Here is a 19,363-nt window from a genome sequence, read left to right as displayed (position 1 = left end):
TTCCTCAACGTCCACGAATGGGTTCTCGAAGAACATCAACACGTACAGTTTCATACCGAGAGCCTACATTTCCAGTTCCTAACAAGAGTAACGGTTGCTTGTCAACAATTCCGGACTGCAGTACTCGATCGTGCCGTAGAAAGTTACCCTTCCCCTGCCCTGTACTAACGTCGTTGATGCGAAGTCAATCAGCGTGATATGGAAATTGTTATCGATGATAACGTTCTCGTCTTCGATATCCAGATGCAGAATGTTCAACGATTGCAGGAAAGCATTAGCAAAATGTCGAAAGGTCCAACAACCCAGCTTCTCCGTCATCACGGGTCTTCGACCGATAAACTCGAACAGATCCATCCCAAAGCCGTGGATTTCCTTCACAACCTGGAAGAACATGTCGTTCTCGAACCAATAGAACACTTGCGTCAACAGGTACACTTTCATCGGAGGTTCCCACTTCTCCTCGGTCTTAATCATAAACTGTGGCACAAGCTTTTCCTTCAGTATGACCTTCGATATCACCAGCAACCTTACCGAGTTCCGGTAGCTCAGCTTCACATACCCATGTGTCCGATGTGCCTCACCATCGTGCCGTATTTGCTGTACTCTCCGTAGATCAAATCTTCATCGCGCTGCGACGTACGGGAGATCGAACTGGGCCGATCCGAGTTCATTGATGGCCTGCCCAATCAAATTTTCCACCGTACTTGTCACACTGTTGAACGTTAACGTCAGATTCTGATGCTTATTCTCATCCTCCATGAATCCAGATCCCGGCTTACCCAGATGCAGTAGACCTTCCTCCCGCAGGGAAGCGTCTGAATCGAAATGGTCTACAGTATGTCGATCACGTTGCCATTGTAGATCGACCTGCGTGGTCCATACGGAATCGGAAGCGTTCCAACGGCTGAATGTCGTTTCTATCGATCTGGCGTTGACGTGACCATTGTCTTCGACAGCTCGTACGGCTTAACATCCCAAAAACAAATCGTTTGAACTGTAAAATACCAGGTTGCCAAACAAATCATTAATCACAAACAAAGTCAGTCCGATGACTCTCGGCACAGTGAGGCACACTCGTGGCACACTGAGAACAATTTTGGCGCAAAATAAGTGTGTACAGTGACACCCCTTGTGTTTTTGTATTAACATCAGAAAAAATGCGCTATGCTCTATGATAATCTCATAGAAATTCCGAAAACATCAAGAATAACATGGAAGTTTTAAGATGTTAGGGATAGGTTCCTAGCAGTTCCGTAGATTTCAGGAAAATTTCGAGAATTTCAGTGAAGATACAAGAGCTTTAGAACAATTCTATTAAATTCAGGAAAATGCAGTAGTCAGCAGTAGTAGTAGTGCAAAAAAATCAATTGAGTTTAAAGATCTTAAGGGAAGTTACGTAGTTTCGGGCAGTTCTGACAATTCAAGGCAGTTTCATGATTATTGGGACAATCATGGGAACTTCAGGAAAATCCAGAGAACTTCAGGGAAGTTCCAAGAACTTCAGGTAAATTTGGAGTACATTAGGGCTGTTCCATTAACTTCAGGAATATAGCGAAAATCTTCAAAAAATTAACGATAGTCCAGAGAACATTACTAAGTTAAGAGAACAAGAAAAATAACGGAAACTTCATAGACAGAAATAAACAATCACGGTACTGCACTAAACGTCACAAAGTTTAGACGTCTTTAGAACAGTTCTATTAATTTCATGGCAATTCCAAGAACATCATCAGAAGAGTAGTAAGAACTCCACGAATGGTGAGATAATTTCAGGGCGTTCAACAAAAATAGTAGGAACTTTGAATAAGTTCTGAGGATTGAAATGAAATTCCGAGGATTTTGAAGACAGACTGCGGGATAGTATGGATACTTCTGTAAAATTTCGGGCAGTTCAGGAGGCTTCGTGAACTTTAAGTTGATTCTATCAGCTATCAGGAGTTATTGAATTTAGAGAGCTTCAGGAAAGTCAAGATGAAAAAAAAAGCGTCAGAGAAGTTCAGAAAACTTGAGGAAAATTGGGAAAACTTTAGACCGGTTGACAGAAAGGTAAATTTTCATATATTTTAACGTTGTAAGAACGATAAGTGTTGAGTCTTTTCTCACGTCACGTCTTGTGAGTGTAGTTCCTAGAACCTAGAACCTAGATTCCTTCCCTATGGACGATGGGTCTCGAGATTACCAGCATAGCTAAGAAATCTTAGGCTGTCACAATAATTCCAGGGACGTCCAGACTTTCAGGCAAGTTTAAAAACCTTGAACGTTAGTTTCGATGAATTCAGGATAGCACCATGAACGTCAACATAATTTTGAGAAACTTTAAGATATTCAAGGAGTTGAAGGAAATCCAGAGAAGTGCTAAAAATTTTAGAAAACTCTAGGCATATTTTGTAAATTTCAATGTAGGGGCAGAAGTTTCACGGAAGATTTTTGGCACAGTTCCATTTATTTCAGGCCAGTTCTAAGAACTTCAGGAGAAATGAGAAAACAATAAACAAGAAGTGGCCTTAGTGGTCGTATACAATAAGGCCTTAGTGGTTGTAAACAATAAGGTTCACGATCACTTAATATGCCAGAATGGCTTATCAAACTACAAAACCATCTAAAATTAACAACTATGTTGTTGGCAATCGTGCATCACTAGAGGTCGTGGTCTTTATTATGGACGTGGCAATATTTGGAACAACGTGTTCGCCGAGTTCCGCGCAATACATTACAAATCTGAATGCGCGGGAGTTTGAAACTGAGTTCCCTAGTTTATCGGTAGCAGCAATCGTCAACTACCATTAAGTGGATGACTACATGGACAGTTTTTCAACAGCAGAAGAAGCAGTGAAGGTGGGAAGTGAAGTGAAGCGGATACATGCCAAAGGTGGATTTGAGATTAGCAATTTTCCGCACAAGTTGGAGCAGAGTCGATGGAACCGCAGAAGTTAATCAAGGCGGAGAAAGGTGAAAACGTTGAATCTGTCCTAGGAATGAAATGGATCCCGAGCGGTAACGACCTCACCTAACGGGTGTTCAATAAAAAATGGGAATGATTTCAGTGCCGTCCAGCGCTCATGTGAGAGCACCGCGACTAAGTTGCGTCGTACGGCTGACCAGGGCCCCTTCTCCAATATTCAGTGACTTTTTTTTTGAAGAATAAACATTATGTTTTTAATAAAAAATACTGAATTCGTTGAAAATTTTTTTTTGTTTTTACTGGCTATATGACTGAACAAATTCTCATTTTTTTATTGAACACCCGTTACTCTTTTGTAATACGCGAGGATCTAAAACACGAGGGGTGCTTCGTGTAGTTATGAGCTTATTCGATCCGTTAGGATTGATTAGCTTCTTCTTGATCCACGGCAGAACATTGAGCCAGGAAATTTAGGCTTTAGATGCAGACTGGGAAGAACCAATCAATAATACGCTATGTGGCCAGTGGAGGCGCTGGATGGCACTCCTTAGTGAGCTTAATTCGGTTCGAATTCCCCGGTGCTATTTCTTCAGAGCCGGATATGAGACCTACTCGACGCTGTAGCGTAGTTTACTTCCGAGTGGACACAAACCAAGGTTGCAGTAGCGTTGGTGGCTGGAAAATTGAAGGTAGCTCCCTTCAAGATAATTTCCATTCCCCGTCTGGAGCTACATGGTGTTGTGTTAGGTTCCCGTTTACTGAACAGTGTGATGGCTATTAGACTGATGCAAAATTTGACTTTTTCGCTCCACAGTGCTTAAATGGTTTCATATCGGGTCCTGATTAGCCTCCCAAAGTTTCAACTCATTTGATTAGAAACAGACTTCGCACAAGCCATTTGAAGTTTACATGTAAATTACTATGGAAAATCTCAACTTTTTGTTCATTGACTTCTAGTCTTTTTCCATATTGAGCGACTACACAGTTCGATAGCTATTCTTATAGAAAATTTTCTCAGCTACAACTTTGCACAAGATTGTTTCTGTGTAAAATGAGACAGGAAAAAGTTATTAATTATTTAAGATATTGGTAAACTTATGACATGATTAAGCAGCTGCTCTGTAGGCAACACTGTATTTTGTAGTGTGACATAGTAGCCATGATTTTTGTATCCTATTCAAAGCCCCAGAAACACCAATGTTGCCTGCTGAGCAGTTGATTGAGCATGATCATAAGACATCAGCGCATTGAACCATTGATAACTTTCGATCCTTGCATTTAATCAAAGCAAAGTTGTAGGTGGGAAAATTTCCTACCAGTACAGGTGAATGTTTTTAAAGCAGACCGATATGGTGAATTATAAGATAGACATGAACAAAAATCTTGGTTTTACCATAGTAATTCCCATACAAACTTCAAATGGTTTGTGCCATCTCAGTTTCTCACCAAATGGGTTCAAATTTCGAGAGGTAAGTCAGGATCCTATTTGGAATCATTTAAGTATTGTGGAGCGAAAATTTCAAATGTTGCATCACTCTAATGGCTATGCATAAACTTCCAGTAGCCCGGCGTGTGCTTTGGGCAGGCTCCGAGATAGTTTTGACGTTGTTGCGGTCAGACAATCGGAAGTATCAGCAGTTCGTGGGATTTCAAGTGGCGGATATTTTTTCTACGGCGAATGTACAAGAATGGAGGAAAATCGAAAGAACATTAACGTGGATAACCCTTGGTTTCGTGGGCCAAATTTTATATCCAAACCGGAGAGTTTCTGGCCGCAGCAAGGACTGTGCCGTAGTCTACTGAAGAATAAATTCGCAGAGTGAACGTGCACATGAAGATCCAGTCATTGATCGAGACAACCAGGTTCAGCCGCTGAAAAAAACTTCAGCGAACAGTGCCACTAGTTCATCGGTTCGTCGATAATTTGAAGCGGAAACTTCAAGGCAAGCAGTTAGAGTTGGGAGTTCTGAAGCAGGAGGAATTAGCGAAGGCAAAAATTACGTTATATAAGCAAGCGCAGCAGAACTGGTATGCTGAAGAGGTAGCTCAGCTCAACGGAGTCGACAGGACGTTGCTGTTGCAGCATTCAGTGGTATCGAGAACAAGTAACATCTACAAGCTTTGACAGTTCTTGGATCAATGTAGAGTGATGCGGATGCGAGGAAGGATCGATGCAGATCTATACGTAGCATATGCAGCAAAGCACCCTACGATGCTGCCACAGAGGTCGTGGATCATCCTTCTGGTAAACAAGTTCCACCGGCGTTTCCGTCACGCCAATAGGAAGACAGTGATAAACGAGATGAGACAGGAGTACCATATTCCGAAGATGCGGGCGTTAGTCGCGAGGTCACCACCGATGGCCTTGTTACCGAATGATCGGGTTACACCTTTTGTATGGCCTTTCATTTTCGTGGGCCTCGACTACTTCGGACCTATTTTGGTAAAGGTTGGACGCAGCAACGTAAAGCGCTGGGTTGCACTTTTAACATGCCTCAGTATCCTTGCGGTCCACATGGCAGTAGTACACAGTATGTCTAGCGAATCCTGTGTGCTAGCAGTTCGTCGTTTTGTGTCAAGGAGAGGATCACCAGCTGAATTCTATAGTGATAACGGGACCAATTTCATTAAAGAAGGAGATTCAGGACCGAGAGGAAAGACTAGCGTCAGAGTTCACCAATTCCAACACCCGCTGGTCGTTCAATCCACCCAGGGCCCCCCATATGGGGGGAGTATGGGAGCGAATGGTGCACTCGGTTAAAGCGGCGATGGGGACGATAAAAGAAGCACCACGAAAACCAGATGATGAGACGCTGGAAATGGTGATCGTTGTGGCTGAAGAAATGATTAACAGTAGACCTCTAACCTCCCTTAGAGTCGGCAGACCAGGAATCATTAACGCCAAACTACTTTCTTCTGGGGAGTTCTTCCAGGGTCAAGCAGTTACCAGTTCAGCTTACGGATTATCGGATGGCACTGAGAAGCAGTTGGAAGCTAGTGCTACATTTACCTGTTGAGTTATGGAAGCGATGCTTGAAGAAATACCTTCCGGTGATTTCACGGCGGTCGATGTGGTTTGAGGACGTGAAGTATGTCCAGGAGGGAGATTTAGTGTTCGTGGTGGATGGAACAGTTAGGAATCAATGGACAAGATGACGAGTGGAGAGGGTAGCGGTTGGTGCAGATGGATGAGTACGGCAATCTTGGGTGCGTACGAGAAGAGCCGGTAGTCAAGCTGGCAATGCTCGACGTCATGGAGGATGGTGATCCTGGACCAGGAGTGAATGTAAGGGTGGAGAGCCCCCAAAATGCTATGGCGGTATATGGTACACCCTTAACGTGGCCGCAAGTTTTACACCGGGCGTGAAAATAACAGCGAAGAAGAAGAAGTAGAGGAATAATTCGATCATTACAATCGATGAAAAGACAAGTCATTTCCATAAAGATTAATAATGCTCACGTAAATTTCTGGGTAATTTAAAATTTGTTTAATGCTTGAAAATAAATAGTTACTATCATAATAAAACCTTCTTAAACTAATAGCTACAATTCAAATTTGTCTAACCTGTCGCACTGTTTGTGAATATAGAAGATTATGTATTGTGATTGCCATAAGTTTTTCGTCTATACTCCGATTAGGCAAAGTGCCCGTCAGAGGCAATCAATTGTATCAAATAAAAGAGCGAAAAGTGTTTGTTCTGGTGAAATACAGTAACACAACGTAGGGCCGCATCGTGACTGAAACAAATGCTTTAATACCTAAATTAAGCTGAAAACCACGAAAATAGATTCCAAGGTGTCACACTGTCTTAAAATGTATTCTACTTCCTCTTCATCTTCACATTTAAATCTTATTGCTTATCGCATATTAGCTTATGGCGTGCTTTCAACTTATAGTTCTAGATGCACTTCCACAGTTATTAATTGGGAGCTTTCGATGCCTGTACTAACGTTTGCATTTAAAAAAATGGACAAACATTGTCGATTTTTCATGGGTTTATCTTCACCCGCACTGACGAAACTACCCATGCAGCATCAATCATAGTAACCCATGAGTCAGCAGACAAAATTTGACAGCTCTATCAGTCGAACTCTAACCGTGATGGCAAAAAACAGTGAAGCAACTCCGTTCAGAAGTGTGCGCGTTCAAAGAACGGCACCCCGCCGCGTCGAAAACGGACATCGTGCGGCACTTCGTGGACGCCGGATACGCCCGTTTCGGCATCTACAACATCTTGGCACTATTAGACAACAATCAGAGCATCGAAAGAAAGCCCGGTTCCGCACGGCCGACGACCCTGAGCGACAAGAAGCTCCAAAGGATGTTGTAGAGGAAGACCGAGGGAAAAGTGGCTACATCGCTGCGTACGCTTGGCCGGGAGGTCGGTGCAACCGGCCAAGTGAAAAAGTACCTGGCGAACATGAACATACATGTCAGGAAGCTGAAGTCACGTCCACTGGTTTCGGAGCTGCAGGCAACGGCGCAGCGGCAGCTGCTGAAAAAGATGGTCAACTCGTTTTTCCTGGCGAATCGCGACGTGGCGGTGGTGATGGATGACGAGACCTATCTCACCCTGGATGGCAACGACTGGCAGGGCACTTCGTATTTTACTTCCCCACGAAGGAAGTGAGCTCCGAGGTGAAGTTCATTTCACACACCAAGTTCCCCAAGAAGGTGCTGCTGTGGCTGACAATCAACGAGAAGAGGATGTCAAAGCTGCTCTTCTTTCGCTCCGGACTGGCCGTGAACGGGAAAATTTATAGTACGAAATACCTGCCGGAAGTTGCGTCGTTCATCAAGAAATACCTGGCCGGATCTGGCGTCGGCCCACTACTCGAAGCGATCGTTGGAGGAGATGGAGCGGCTGAATATTGATGTGGTACCTAAGTCGGCGAACCCGCCCAACGTCCCCCAGCTGCATCCCATCGAGAATTTGATTGATTGATTGATTTATCTTTATTAGGGAGGCTTTCAGCCTGGGCTGGTTCACCTCAAAAAACCATCGAGAATTTCTGGGCCAACCTGAAGCGTAAGATCTATTCCAACAATTTTGTCGCAAAAACTGAGTAAGTAAATAAATAAATAAAACGAAAAAAGGACTCAAAAACATGCCTACACGCATGTTTTCGTCCGCCATGGTGAATGTTCCGGTTAAATGCCGGAAGGCCTTTCGCAAGGGCGTAGAACTTTTTGCAAGTAAGCTTAAATATTAACCTTCCATGGGAAATTTATCAAAAGAAATTATCTCTCTTAGCTTTTTTTTATCACCATCCGAAAAAAAAGTCCATTTTTTTTAATGCAAACGTTATTGGTGCATTAGTATAATTGTGTAATCATACTCTATGATCAGGGAAGTTGAGAAAAATTCCTAGACCGGACCGGGAATCGAACCCAGTCACCTCCAGCATGGTCTTGCTTTGTAGCTGCACCTTTACAAACTGAGCGCACATAAAACGTGAAAACTATAAAATCACCGTAAAAATTACTTAATTAAACCTGAATCAATAAATAAAACTTGATACCCACCAACATCGCCCTAAATTAACAAAATGACTATTTAAGCAAAATCATCAAAAATTAACAGCCACGGTGTAAAAACATCAAAATTGCATCAAAAACTAACATATAACAACACATAGAAAATGGACATTAAAAATGCCAGTTGTATCCAAAAAGATCTAAATCTAAAAACCGGTTTCGTAATAGTGATACCCAATTCTTCCCCACCGATTAGAAATGAGTGCTTACATTTTCCGCAATGCTCAACACACGAGCCTAATCTTGAAAATCCCGCAAACCAAAAGTGATCCTTTTCTAATCGCTTAATGCCAATCCATCAAAGCATTAGAAGGGTTGCCTCGCAAAAATCTATTTTTCATTTTCTTATTTCGGTTTCCTCGCATCATTCAAATCTATTGAAGCGTTTAAAATTGGACGAACGAAAGGAGTGAACATTCCCATCACCACCCATCATCACCCATCACATCGTTCGCTGTGGCAGGCCGCGCTTCTCTGGACGTCGTCGTTGATCATTATTTGATTGAAACGGAAAGCTTCGTCGATTGAGAGAAAAATTGCACATCCCAGAAGTAAACCGGACGGAAAAAGGGGATACTGTGTCAAATAAACCGAACTAGTGGAGGATTAACCACCAGCAAAGCAATCAATCATATTTCGCTGCTTCTGTTTCGGAAAAGATACCGTCCATTTCACTTTCTATTGTTTCTGTCTAGAGAAGAAAAAAAAAGCACGGAGATAAGTTCGTGTGATGAGAGGAACCAATAAATTTAAATCAATCAACTCGATTGGCAAGTGGCTATAAAAGAAAAGTTTCCGCATAAATATAAGCGATGATGTTTTTGAATGATGTGCGCCTTCAGCACTCTGTCGTCGGGATGGGTTCTTGCCTAGATTTAAGATGAAGTGGATAAAGTAATAACACTCATACAACACAGACACAAGCAAGCGACATCTAATCGAAGAGGATGGAAGCAGTAAACATACTATACAAGGTTAACAGTAGTAAGGTTAGGAACTACAGAAACTTATTACAGTTACTCACGGTATACCGGTTGGTTCGTATTTACCTCGTCAGTATGGCGGCCACGGTCCACGCGGCCAAGCAGATAATCAGGGCTCGTGCCTTGGTGCAGACGTAACCGGCCTTCAGCGGCTCACAGATGGCATAGTACCGCTCGAAGGATATCGCCAGGATCGTCAGGACACTTGCGTGGGCCACCGTCAGCTCCACAAATGGCACCGCTTTACCTAATTGGAGAAAGGGCAAAACGAACAAATCAGTGCCATTGTTGTTTTCATCTAGAGAACAAATAAACTTCATCAGTAATTACGCATCAATTGATCGTGAAACATCAACAAACGAGAGTCAATTAATTTACTTTTGTATACATTGACTGGAAATCTTAAGGTGGAAACAAACCACTCCTCCCTGACGGCTGCCGCCACGGCATCTTGGGTGTGCGGGTGCATCGAATAATTGGGTGTCTGCTTCGCGCGCGCTCGGGATGCAATCTCGACAGCTTTTATTGCACCGCCGCCCAGCTCAAGCGATTGCATTCAAATGTTGGTCAAATAAACATTCCGGTCCGTCCGGTCGCACGGGTGGTTCAATATTTGTACATGCGTTTGCAAAGTGGCGACTACAAACATTGGTAAAGTGTAAACATGTAAACATGCTTGCTTTCGGTTTTATAGCCCCGTGATAAATTATTTCGTGAAAAAAGTGCTTCTTCGCACTTCTGGGCTTCTCTTCGATTGTCTGGGAATTCCGCTGCATTGGACGAAGCACAACAGAGGATAAACAACCTTGCGTGTAACTGGAAAACCGTAGGACTTATTGCGCGGGAATCGTTGATATGCGGGTGATTTGGGGTTAAATGTCTCATGATCCAGTTTCACGACCGGAATCGGAAATCTTGTGACGCTTGCATCTTTTTGAGATGATTCATTTGAAGCGATTTACGGTTTCATTGGATTAACACTCCAAACACGATGCCTCCGGTAAAATGTGTAATGGAAAATTTGGAATGTTTGTAAAATCATTGCTCAGAAATTTATCTAACGGAACGAAATTTATCTATTGATACTGAATAAATCTTTAAGGTATGCAGTATTAAATGGAGCCAACAGATTTGAAGTTCGTCAATAAATGGCTGAGCTAAGATTATTCAAATATTGCAAGCTTTTTTTTTAACTAGTTCGTTTATTTGGTAGGCTCAATCGCGTTAGCTTTACGGAGCCGATAATTCATTGTTCTTTGTTTGTAACAAAATTCACTTAATTCTATGTCTAGTAGGAGTTCGGCCGAATACTCGCAACATTGTCGAAGGTTAGGATCAGGGGAGGAGCTAGGGGGTAAGGTTTCGTTGTCTCATCAGAGTGTTGTCGCCAGTATGAATGGTAGTGCGATTCTAGTTTCGTCTGGAGTTCGACCGGCTATGGTGACCAGTGGGCGACGATGAGACTCATCGAGACGGGGGGACAAGACAAACAAAAACTATTAAAGAGAGACAAAAGACAAAGGAATTAAATTCTTATACTAGACATTTGAAGAAACACATAAACCGACAGCATATAGCAAATATCGCGAGTTCCCAACACGTCTCTGATAGGAACATAGGGTTTTCTTCCTTGGGCCTCAAGGGTATTCAAACGTCGCTCTCTGGCGGCGTAATTATCCGTACATTGCCAAACTGCGTGATCGATGTCATCGTAACCGTTTCCACACCGACAGATGTTGCTGTCCACGAGGTTTATTCTATTGAGATGAGCATCTAGCGAGTAGTGGTTGGACATAAGTCTACTAATCACGCGAATGAAGTCACGACTTAAGTTCAAGCCTTTAAACCACGCTCTCGAAGAAACATTAGGAATAATTGAATGTAACCACCGTCCAAAATTTCCATTGTCCCAATCGGTTTGCCAACTCGAAAGGGTACTCTGACGCACTAAATGGTAAAATTCATCGTGTGAAATTTGCCTGTCATAAAATGCGCCTTCCTGCGCGCCCACCTTTGCGAGAGAGTCAGCCTTCTCATTGCCTGGGATTGAGCAGTGTGAGGGGACCCATACAAAGGTAATCATCTATGATCTTTCGACCAGTACACTCATCTGCTCCCTTACCTTTGAAAGGAAATAAGATGAGTGCCTACCTTGTTTCATCGACCGAATAGCCTCAATCGAACTGAGACTATCCGAGAAGATGGAGTAATGGTCGAAAATCATCCCCAATGCGAAGTTGCTGCTAACTAGCTCAGCGACATAAGTTTGCGGAAGGCGCTAGAGTTTTCATTGAAGACACCGAAGCCAGTGGATCCATTGAGACGTGACCCGTCTGTAAAATATCTTTTCACGCATTTGACGTGTTGGTACTTTTCAGTAAAAATACGCGGGATAATAATAGGTCGAAGTTGATCGGGAATCCCATGAGTTGCTTGTTTCATGGTCAGATCTTATTCAATTTAGGAACTGCGATTGGTGAAGTGAGCACGGTCTGGAGTGTAACAAGAAAGACACATATCTGACGATATATAGTGGTGGTAGATTCTCATAAATCGAGATTGTGTGTTCAGCCCAAGAATTTCTTCAAAATTTTCAATTATAAGTGTGTTCGTCACTCCGCATTTGATTAGTATTCTGAGAGAGAGCTCCCAGAAACGGTTCTGGAGGGGTGTTACTCCTGCCAGAACCTCGAGACTCATGTTATGCGTTGAGTGCATACATCCAAGAGCAATACGCAGACAACGGTATTGAATTCGTTCCAATTTTATTAGGTGACATTTTCTTGCCGAGAGAAAGCAGAAAGAGCCGTACTCTAGAACAGAGAGAATTGTTGTTCTATAAAGCGTTATGAGGTCTCCCGGATGAGCACCCCACCATGTGCCGCAAATTGAACGGAGAAAGTTGATCCTCTGCTGACATGTTTCCTTCAAATACGTTATATGGGTATTCCAAGTGCACTTTGAATCAAACCAGACCCCAAGGTACTTGAAAGACAATGATTGAGCAATGTTTCTGCCCAAAAGATTAAGCTGCATTTGGGCTGGGTACCGCTTTCGAGTAAACACTACCAGTTCAGTTTTCTGCGGCGAGAATTCGATCCCTAGATTCCTAGCCCAAGAAGACAAGTTATCTAAGGAACTTTGCAATGGTCCTTGCAAGTCATCTGCAAGTTGTCTTAGCGTGCATTGTTCTGCCAAACAGTTGTCGGTATCTTTGACATAAAAGTTATAAAGAAGAGGGCTGAGACATGAGCCTTGGGGCAGGCCCATGTAGCTAATTCTGGAGGTTGTCAGTTGTCCAAGGGAAAAGTTAATTTGCCTTTCTGACAACAAATTGTACAAGAAATTATTTAAAATTCCGGAAAGTCCACATCTCTGCAGATTGCCTAACAGAATTTCAATGGAAACTGAATCAAAAGCCCCCTTAATGTCCAAGAATACTGAAGCCAAATGGCTATTACTTTGAATCGTTATTACTTTGACCTGGCTATTACTTTGGCCTGTCTCCATTCAAGCGGTATAATGTTGTTTTCTAGTAAGGAATTGAATAAGTCTAGCAAGCGTCTTTTAGCGATATCTGGGAGATTTTTCAGAAGATTGAATTTAATCATATCGCTTCCCGGTGAGGAGCTGTTCGATGAAAGAAGAGCCATAGAGAATTCCAGCATTGTGAATGGTCTATCCAGTGAGCTGCCGCTCGGAGACGCTTCTCGAAGAATGTGTTGTGCTGGAACTGAGTCCGGACAGACCTTTTTGCGAAATCGAATATCCATCGGTTAGAGTATTCTTCACTCTCATTAGAAGGTGAGCGGTTACGCATGTTGCGAGCCACCCTCCAGAAGGTGTTCATTGAGGTTTCTCGTGAGAGTCCCTCGATGAAATTGCGCCAATAACCGCGTTTCTTTTCTTTGACTAATTGTTTCAGCTTTGTCTCAAGCTTTGAATATTCCTCGAAATATGTGGAAGTTTTGTGTCTACGAAAAGCTTTGAAAGCATCAGATTTTTCTACATACAATTTTGTGCATTCTTCGTCCCATCCAGGTGTGGCTGATCTCCTTTTGAATGGCGCACTTGGAACTTTTCTTTTTTGTGCTTCCAGTGAGCTTTTGTGTATCAAATCGGAGAGGAATCGATATTCTTCCAATGGTGGAAGCGTATCTATTGATTCTGCACCGATTGTCACCGCCGTTGCATATTTCTGCCAATCTATGTTCCTTGTAAGATCAAATGGAACTCGGGATGGTTCTGCAGAGTGAGGGGCACACTTAATTGAAATGATAATTGGCAAATGATCGCTACCATGGGGATCATTGATAACCTTCCACAGACAATCCAATGATAGCGATCTTGAACACAAAGATAGGTCGAGTCGGCTTTCCCGAGCCGGAGGTTTTGATATACGTGTCGCTTCACCAGTGTTCAAAATAGACAAGTTGGAATCGTCGCATAAATCGTAAAAAAATAGCCGCTCTATTGTCGTCATTTAGATCGCCCCATCCAGTACCATGGGAGTTCATATCACCCAGAATTAATACTGGAGATGGAAGAATCGAAACAAGATTCCAGAGTTGACTACGGCTAATGGAGGTTCTTGGTGGAACATAAACTGAAGCTATGCAAAGGTCTGTGTTCTTCACATTTATTTGACAAGCGACGATTTCGACGCCTGATAGAGCAGGAAGGGAAGTTTTGTAGAAAGGGTAGCACTTTTTGATCCCTAAAAGTACTTCTCCATAAGAATCGTCTCTAACCAGGCGTATAATGTTAAAATCGTGGAAGTTGAGTTCTGTATCGGAAGAAAGCCATGTTTCACAGAGAGCAAATATATCACAATCAGAATTGTGAAGTAAAAATTTGAACGAGTCTAGCTTAGGCACTAGACTACGGCAGTTCCACTGTAGCACCGTGATCATATCTTCAACCTCGTTCGACGAATTATCCATCGAAAGATATGATTGATGCAAGGAGGGGCCATGGAACAGTCAATTGCTTAAGATATGATTCTAGTGTTGGAAGCAAGGCAGAAACTAAGCTTCTAAGAGGGTCTTGTATGTTGAACATATTTAATATGAATTCCACAATGTCCGAAAAAGCTAGCAAACCTCGTTTGGACTTGGATTTCTTTTGAGAAGTTTGAGGAGCAGCTTTTTTGTTTTTCTTATCTTTGTTGGGTAATGGCGGAAAATCCTTACTGCAGCCAGGAAGTGGAGCAGTAGGAGCCTTCGGTTTCGTTTTTTCAACCCCATTACCCTGGGAATTTGCCAATCTTCTGGAGGTGACTTTAGTTTTCTTACGGCGCACTTTCGGGGAGGGGCATTTTTTTTGTGGATCCGTCCATTTTTGAAGGTGCTTGTACCACCGTAGAATCACGTTCATCGGATGAGTCAGAGTCCGATTCTTCAGCTGGCAAAATCGAAAATTGGTTTGCATCTTGGACGACTGATGCAGCCTTCACCATTTGAGCATATTTCTGCTTGGAGCGTCCAGATATTGAACGCTGCACTTTATCTGCTTGTACATCGGGCACTCCTGCAAGGGGTGAGGATTCTCGCCACAATTAGCGCATTTTACTGATTCTTTGTGGCAAGAATCCTCTTTGTGGTTTTCACCACATTTGCCACAACGAGTTTTGTTACCGCAATGGCTGGCCGAGTGTCCCAGCCTTTTGCAGTTGGTACAATTGTATACCCTCTGTACAAACAGCCACTGGAAGAAAAAGCACCATCAATTTTAACAAAGTTTGGGAAAACTGAACCTGCGAAAGTCACCCGAAACGAGTCTGAATTCCTATAAACTTTTTTACCGTCTAGCAAAGATGCTGAATGCAGTTGTCTTACATCCAGTATCTTCACTAGCGCGGTAGCGAATGTGGAGTTTTTTTAAATTTCCCGAGGCACGTTTCAAATCCTCGACAGTCAGACTCGCGTCGGAGACCACGCCTTCTATCTCCACATCTCGAGAAGGGATGTAGATGTGTTCAGCAATTTTAAATGCCACATCATAAGTCGGTGCTTCTACCCGCAGTTTGTTGAATCTTTCCTTGTGTACCAAGATTCCCGGATACTTTCGCAGCAAATCTCTCGTAATGTCGAGAGTTTTCAAAGGTTTATTTTTGGGCCGAAAAAAGACAACCCATGGTCCTTTCGAAGACGGTTGGTAGTATCTGGTTCACGCAACGTAGCCATCCGAAGACGCCATAAGTGTTGCGCAAAAGCGGTACACAACGGCTTAAAAATAAAAAAAAAAAAAACCTAAAAATAACCTTCCCCAATTAATTTACTTAACTTCTAGTTGTTAATGTTTTGTTGCCCGGTGTGCAAGCAACCATATAAAAAAAAATTATCAAAAAAAAATATATAAAAAAAAATTAACTTTCTACTAGTCGCAAAAATGCCCCACCCTATAAGGGAGAGCACACTGCCACAAGGCAACTTTGCTATACAATAGCAAGGCAATCGACAAAACTATCTATTATACTTATGCCGTTTGCTGCTGCTCGCTTGCAGCTACAGGTGGCGGTACAATGGAGACTGTGACAATGAACTCATGTCTTACTATTGTTTTAAGCATTTGTGTCCTTTATTTATAATTATATAGCAAGCTTTAACAAATTCATCACCTTGCTTCACACCGCAAAACTGTGTTAAACTTAGTAGAAAAATGTATGTAACATTTTCTTCATTGGACATTTCCAAATTTTTTTCGGAACCAACTGCATCAAACTTTGATTTCATTAGGTTTCGTAGGAGGAAAAATACGACTGCGTAAATTTGGACTTAAGTGCTTTCATTTTAAAGTCCAGAGAGTAGCAGCAAAATGTTGCAACAAGTTGTCAAGGTTTATACAGAAGAACCATTTGAAAAATATGCAGTGTTTTGAGTTGACCTTGCATCGTTCCATTAGCAAGAATTTTGCAAGCAGGGCGATAAATGAAACCAAGCGCTTATCGATACCTGTAATATCCAAGAACAACAATATTAGTTTTACACTTATTCAACGTAATCATCAAATCTTCGCATCAATTTGCATTCAATTAACATAATTTCCGTAATCAATCCAATGTAATTAAATTGACGAGACGAAGAAGTATTACATCTATAAATAGGCAATACTGGATAACAACACTCTTGATTGACTTCTGACTGACTTGAAAATACTAGTTAAAAAATCCTTTGAAACGCTCCCTGTTGAGCTAGCCGAAAAAAGAATACCCACACGTCAAACTCCGTCAAGCATCATCAACAGCGGAAGAACAAAAGAGAAGATAAATTATCTGCACGGAGATGAAAAACTACTCAAAATTAAGTACATACTTTTCCCTCAATTCACGAATTCAGTCCAATAACCCAAATTTGCGTAAATCGAATATAGTAGTTTCCATTTAAAACCAGCAAAAAAATACTTACTCTTTAGTATATTCTACCCAAAATTAAGTATAATTCACGCAAATTTGAGAATATGTATTTTACTCAAAAGTATCTTATTGGGCTGAACTATATCGTTGGGTCGAATCTCTCGTTCCTATTTTGACAACAATAACGAGTGCAAGTGCGAGGCTCAACTCAAAATTAAGTTAAAAGAACTCAAATTTTGGGAAGAAATTTTTCTCCGTGTGGGCCTCAATTTTTTACATCTCATTGTGCTTTATCTTGACTATTGACAATTCGCCTTATCGGTCACTCTGTAACTCTTTACTCCTTTGATAGAATCCCATAAGCAAACATCAGTCTGTGCGTGAAACATGGTGAACATTTCCTTACCCTTTCACTCCTATCATGATATCCGTTCGAAAAAAAGAGGTAAAGCTCGGACCGACGGGACTTCAATCAAAAAACCTTACCTAGGGGAAATGACGGCTTCGGCATGACAGAGTATTTTCGGCAACACAAATTGAAACACTATTTTCACTGGATTTTATTACGAAAACACTTCGTTTAATGGATGCAAACGATTCCTTATGCTTTCAGCTTCAATTTGACTATATTTTACCACTGAAAAAAGCAATCTAGCCAAATTTTCTTGAAATGCAACACATGCACTACAAATTGTAGCTGATTTCGAGTTGCCGATAATAGAACAGCAGATTTATCGGCAGATCAAATGGAACGGTTGCCGAAGAAAAACTGGTTGCCGACAATACTCGCTCTCACTAGAGAAGATTGGAGCTTTGTAAAAGCGTTTCAAACCAGTTTTTGACAATTCTTTCGACTGAAATTGTTAGAGCAGCTGGCAGCAAAAGATTGTAAACAAACCAATACTGCATATGTGTGCGTTCCTTAGAGAAAAAGGCTAAAGAAAGAAGGTCGCTGCTTAGGTTGCCGAGAATACGTAAATTCCCCTATATCCTTTTCATGTCTCATAATTCCAAATTGACAATTCTAATGTACATTCGCAGGTACACTGCTTCTTTTCTCTAACCGTATTTGATTAGGTAGAGAGTTTTATATCTATTATTATACCTAATAGCACCATCCACCACCTTGACTAGATGCGAAATGTACCTAGGTATCATATAAATAGCTGTATTTGATTTCATGACCATCATTCTAAGCTGGTCTTCTTTCTCATATGGAAGTGTTTTGTCTCCGTCTTTCTCTTAAATATCACACTACATTTTCATAACTGCTATTCTGAATTTTCTATTAAAATTTTGCGTTTAAAAACGGTCATTTCTATAAATTTAATAATTTGGGTCCCTTTTTAAGTAACGTTTCAGTTATAACGACAATTAACTCTCAAAAAGTTAAATAGCTCGTCTTGATTATCTTTAAGAGATCGAACATTTAACACTTTTGTATTTCTCTTCAAAAATCATAAAAGCCTCTTTAAGAGACATCATCAATAAACGTTTCTGAACATGCTCTTTATATCCATTTCGATATTCAGAAACATAATCATTACTTCCTGGCATAGGCCTACTAATATCATCACTGTCAAAGAAATTTAAAACAATTTGTTTTTCAGTATCATTAAATCCATGACCATTTCTTGCTTTCTTACTACAAAGAATACCTTGTTCTCTGACTAGCCTTTTCATCTGTTTCACTGTATGATGGGGTGCTCATTTGATTCACTGACCATGATTTAGGGAGCACTGATAACACTTTTAATTTGTCATTTGTACTCGTAGAAGGCAAATTAAATTTCTCCTTTAACTGCATGATCATTTCGTCAAAATCATTTGATTTGTTGACATCGTCTGAATCCATCCCAAATATATTTTTACGCACTGCCTTTGTGATCTCTGCAGATTTTTGAACACGATAATTCATACTTCTCATACTTCTCGATGAAATTGGTGATAACTGTAAGGTTCAAGGGGTTTTCATTTCATATATCTGAATAGATTTGTTTTTTATAATGACAAAAAATTTCAGAGTATTTTTTGTTGTAGCAGTATATTTCTTATCTGTGAATCTTAGGCCTCTGATAAAGATGATAGTTGTAATGAAGCTTTAATGAAGGTCTAAGACTGCTTCAAGTTTTATATCGGTCATAAAAAGTGTACCATAAAACATAATTGTATGTTTTGTTTTGGTTTTATTCTTCAATTATAAGTAGTGATGCAGAACCACCTTACAGCTACCGTTAAAACTATGAAGTCTGAGTTTTAATTTAGTAGTCATAAAACAGTTTTATAGACGACTTGACGGCCTGATTTTATGACAAGCACACAAAACCGTAATACAACCACAGGCTGGAAGGGATAATCTTCTATTCGTTGTTCCCTAGTTTGAAGTGGTTAAGACTAGGGTTCTGATGCATGGTCATTATCGGTTTCATAGCTTTTTTATGTTGTTAAGGAATCCAATTTTGACTGACAAAGGGGCACGCCTTTGGAGGGTGCTTCAACACTCCGAAGGGTATAAATAGCGGAACCTTTCAGTTAGAATCGATTCCGTGCGATGAAGGCAAGAATGACAACTGTATCAAGAATGA

The 19,363-nt window shown here is 41.3% G+C and overlaps 1 protein-coding gene across 1 annotated transcript in view; it reads right to left on the bottom strand.

Moving 5' to 3' along the window:
- ETHR overlaps positions 1 to 19,363 on the bottom strand; it is a 315,230-nt gene that overhangs the window by 98,906 nt on the left and 196,961 nt on the right. Inside the window, exon 4 of the mRNA XM_065228526.1 lies at positions 9,491 to 9,671. Within this exon, the coding sequence (XP_065084598.1) occupies positions 9,491 to 9,671 (181 nt within the window). The remainder of the gene's footprint in view (positions 1 to 9,490; positions 9,672 to 19,363) is intronic.

This window comes from Ochlerotatus camptorhynchus, unplaced genomic scaffold (genome assembly GCF_037179485.1).
Source record: "Ochlerotatus camptorhynchus isolate MF236.1 unplaced genomic scaffold, CSIRO-AGI_Acam_v1.1 ptg000292l, whole genome shotgun sequence".
NCBI lineage: Eukaryota > Metazoa > Arthropoda > Insecta > Diptera > Culicidae > Ochlerotatus > Ochlerotatus camptorhynchus.
This window is presented reverse-complemented; position numbering and strand designations above follow the sequence as displayed.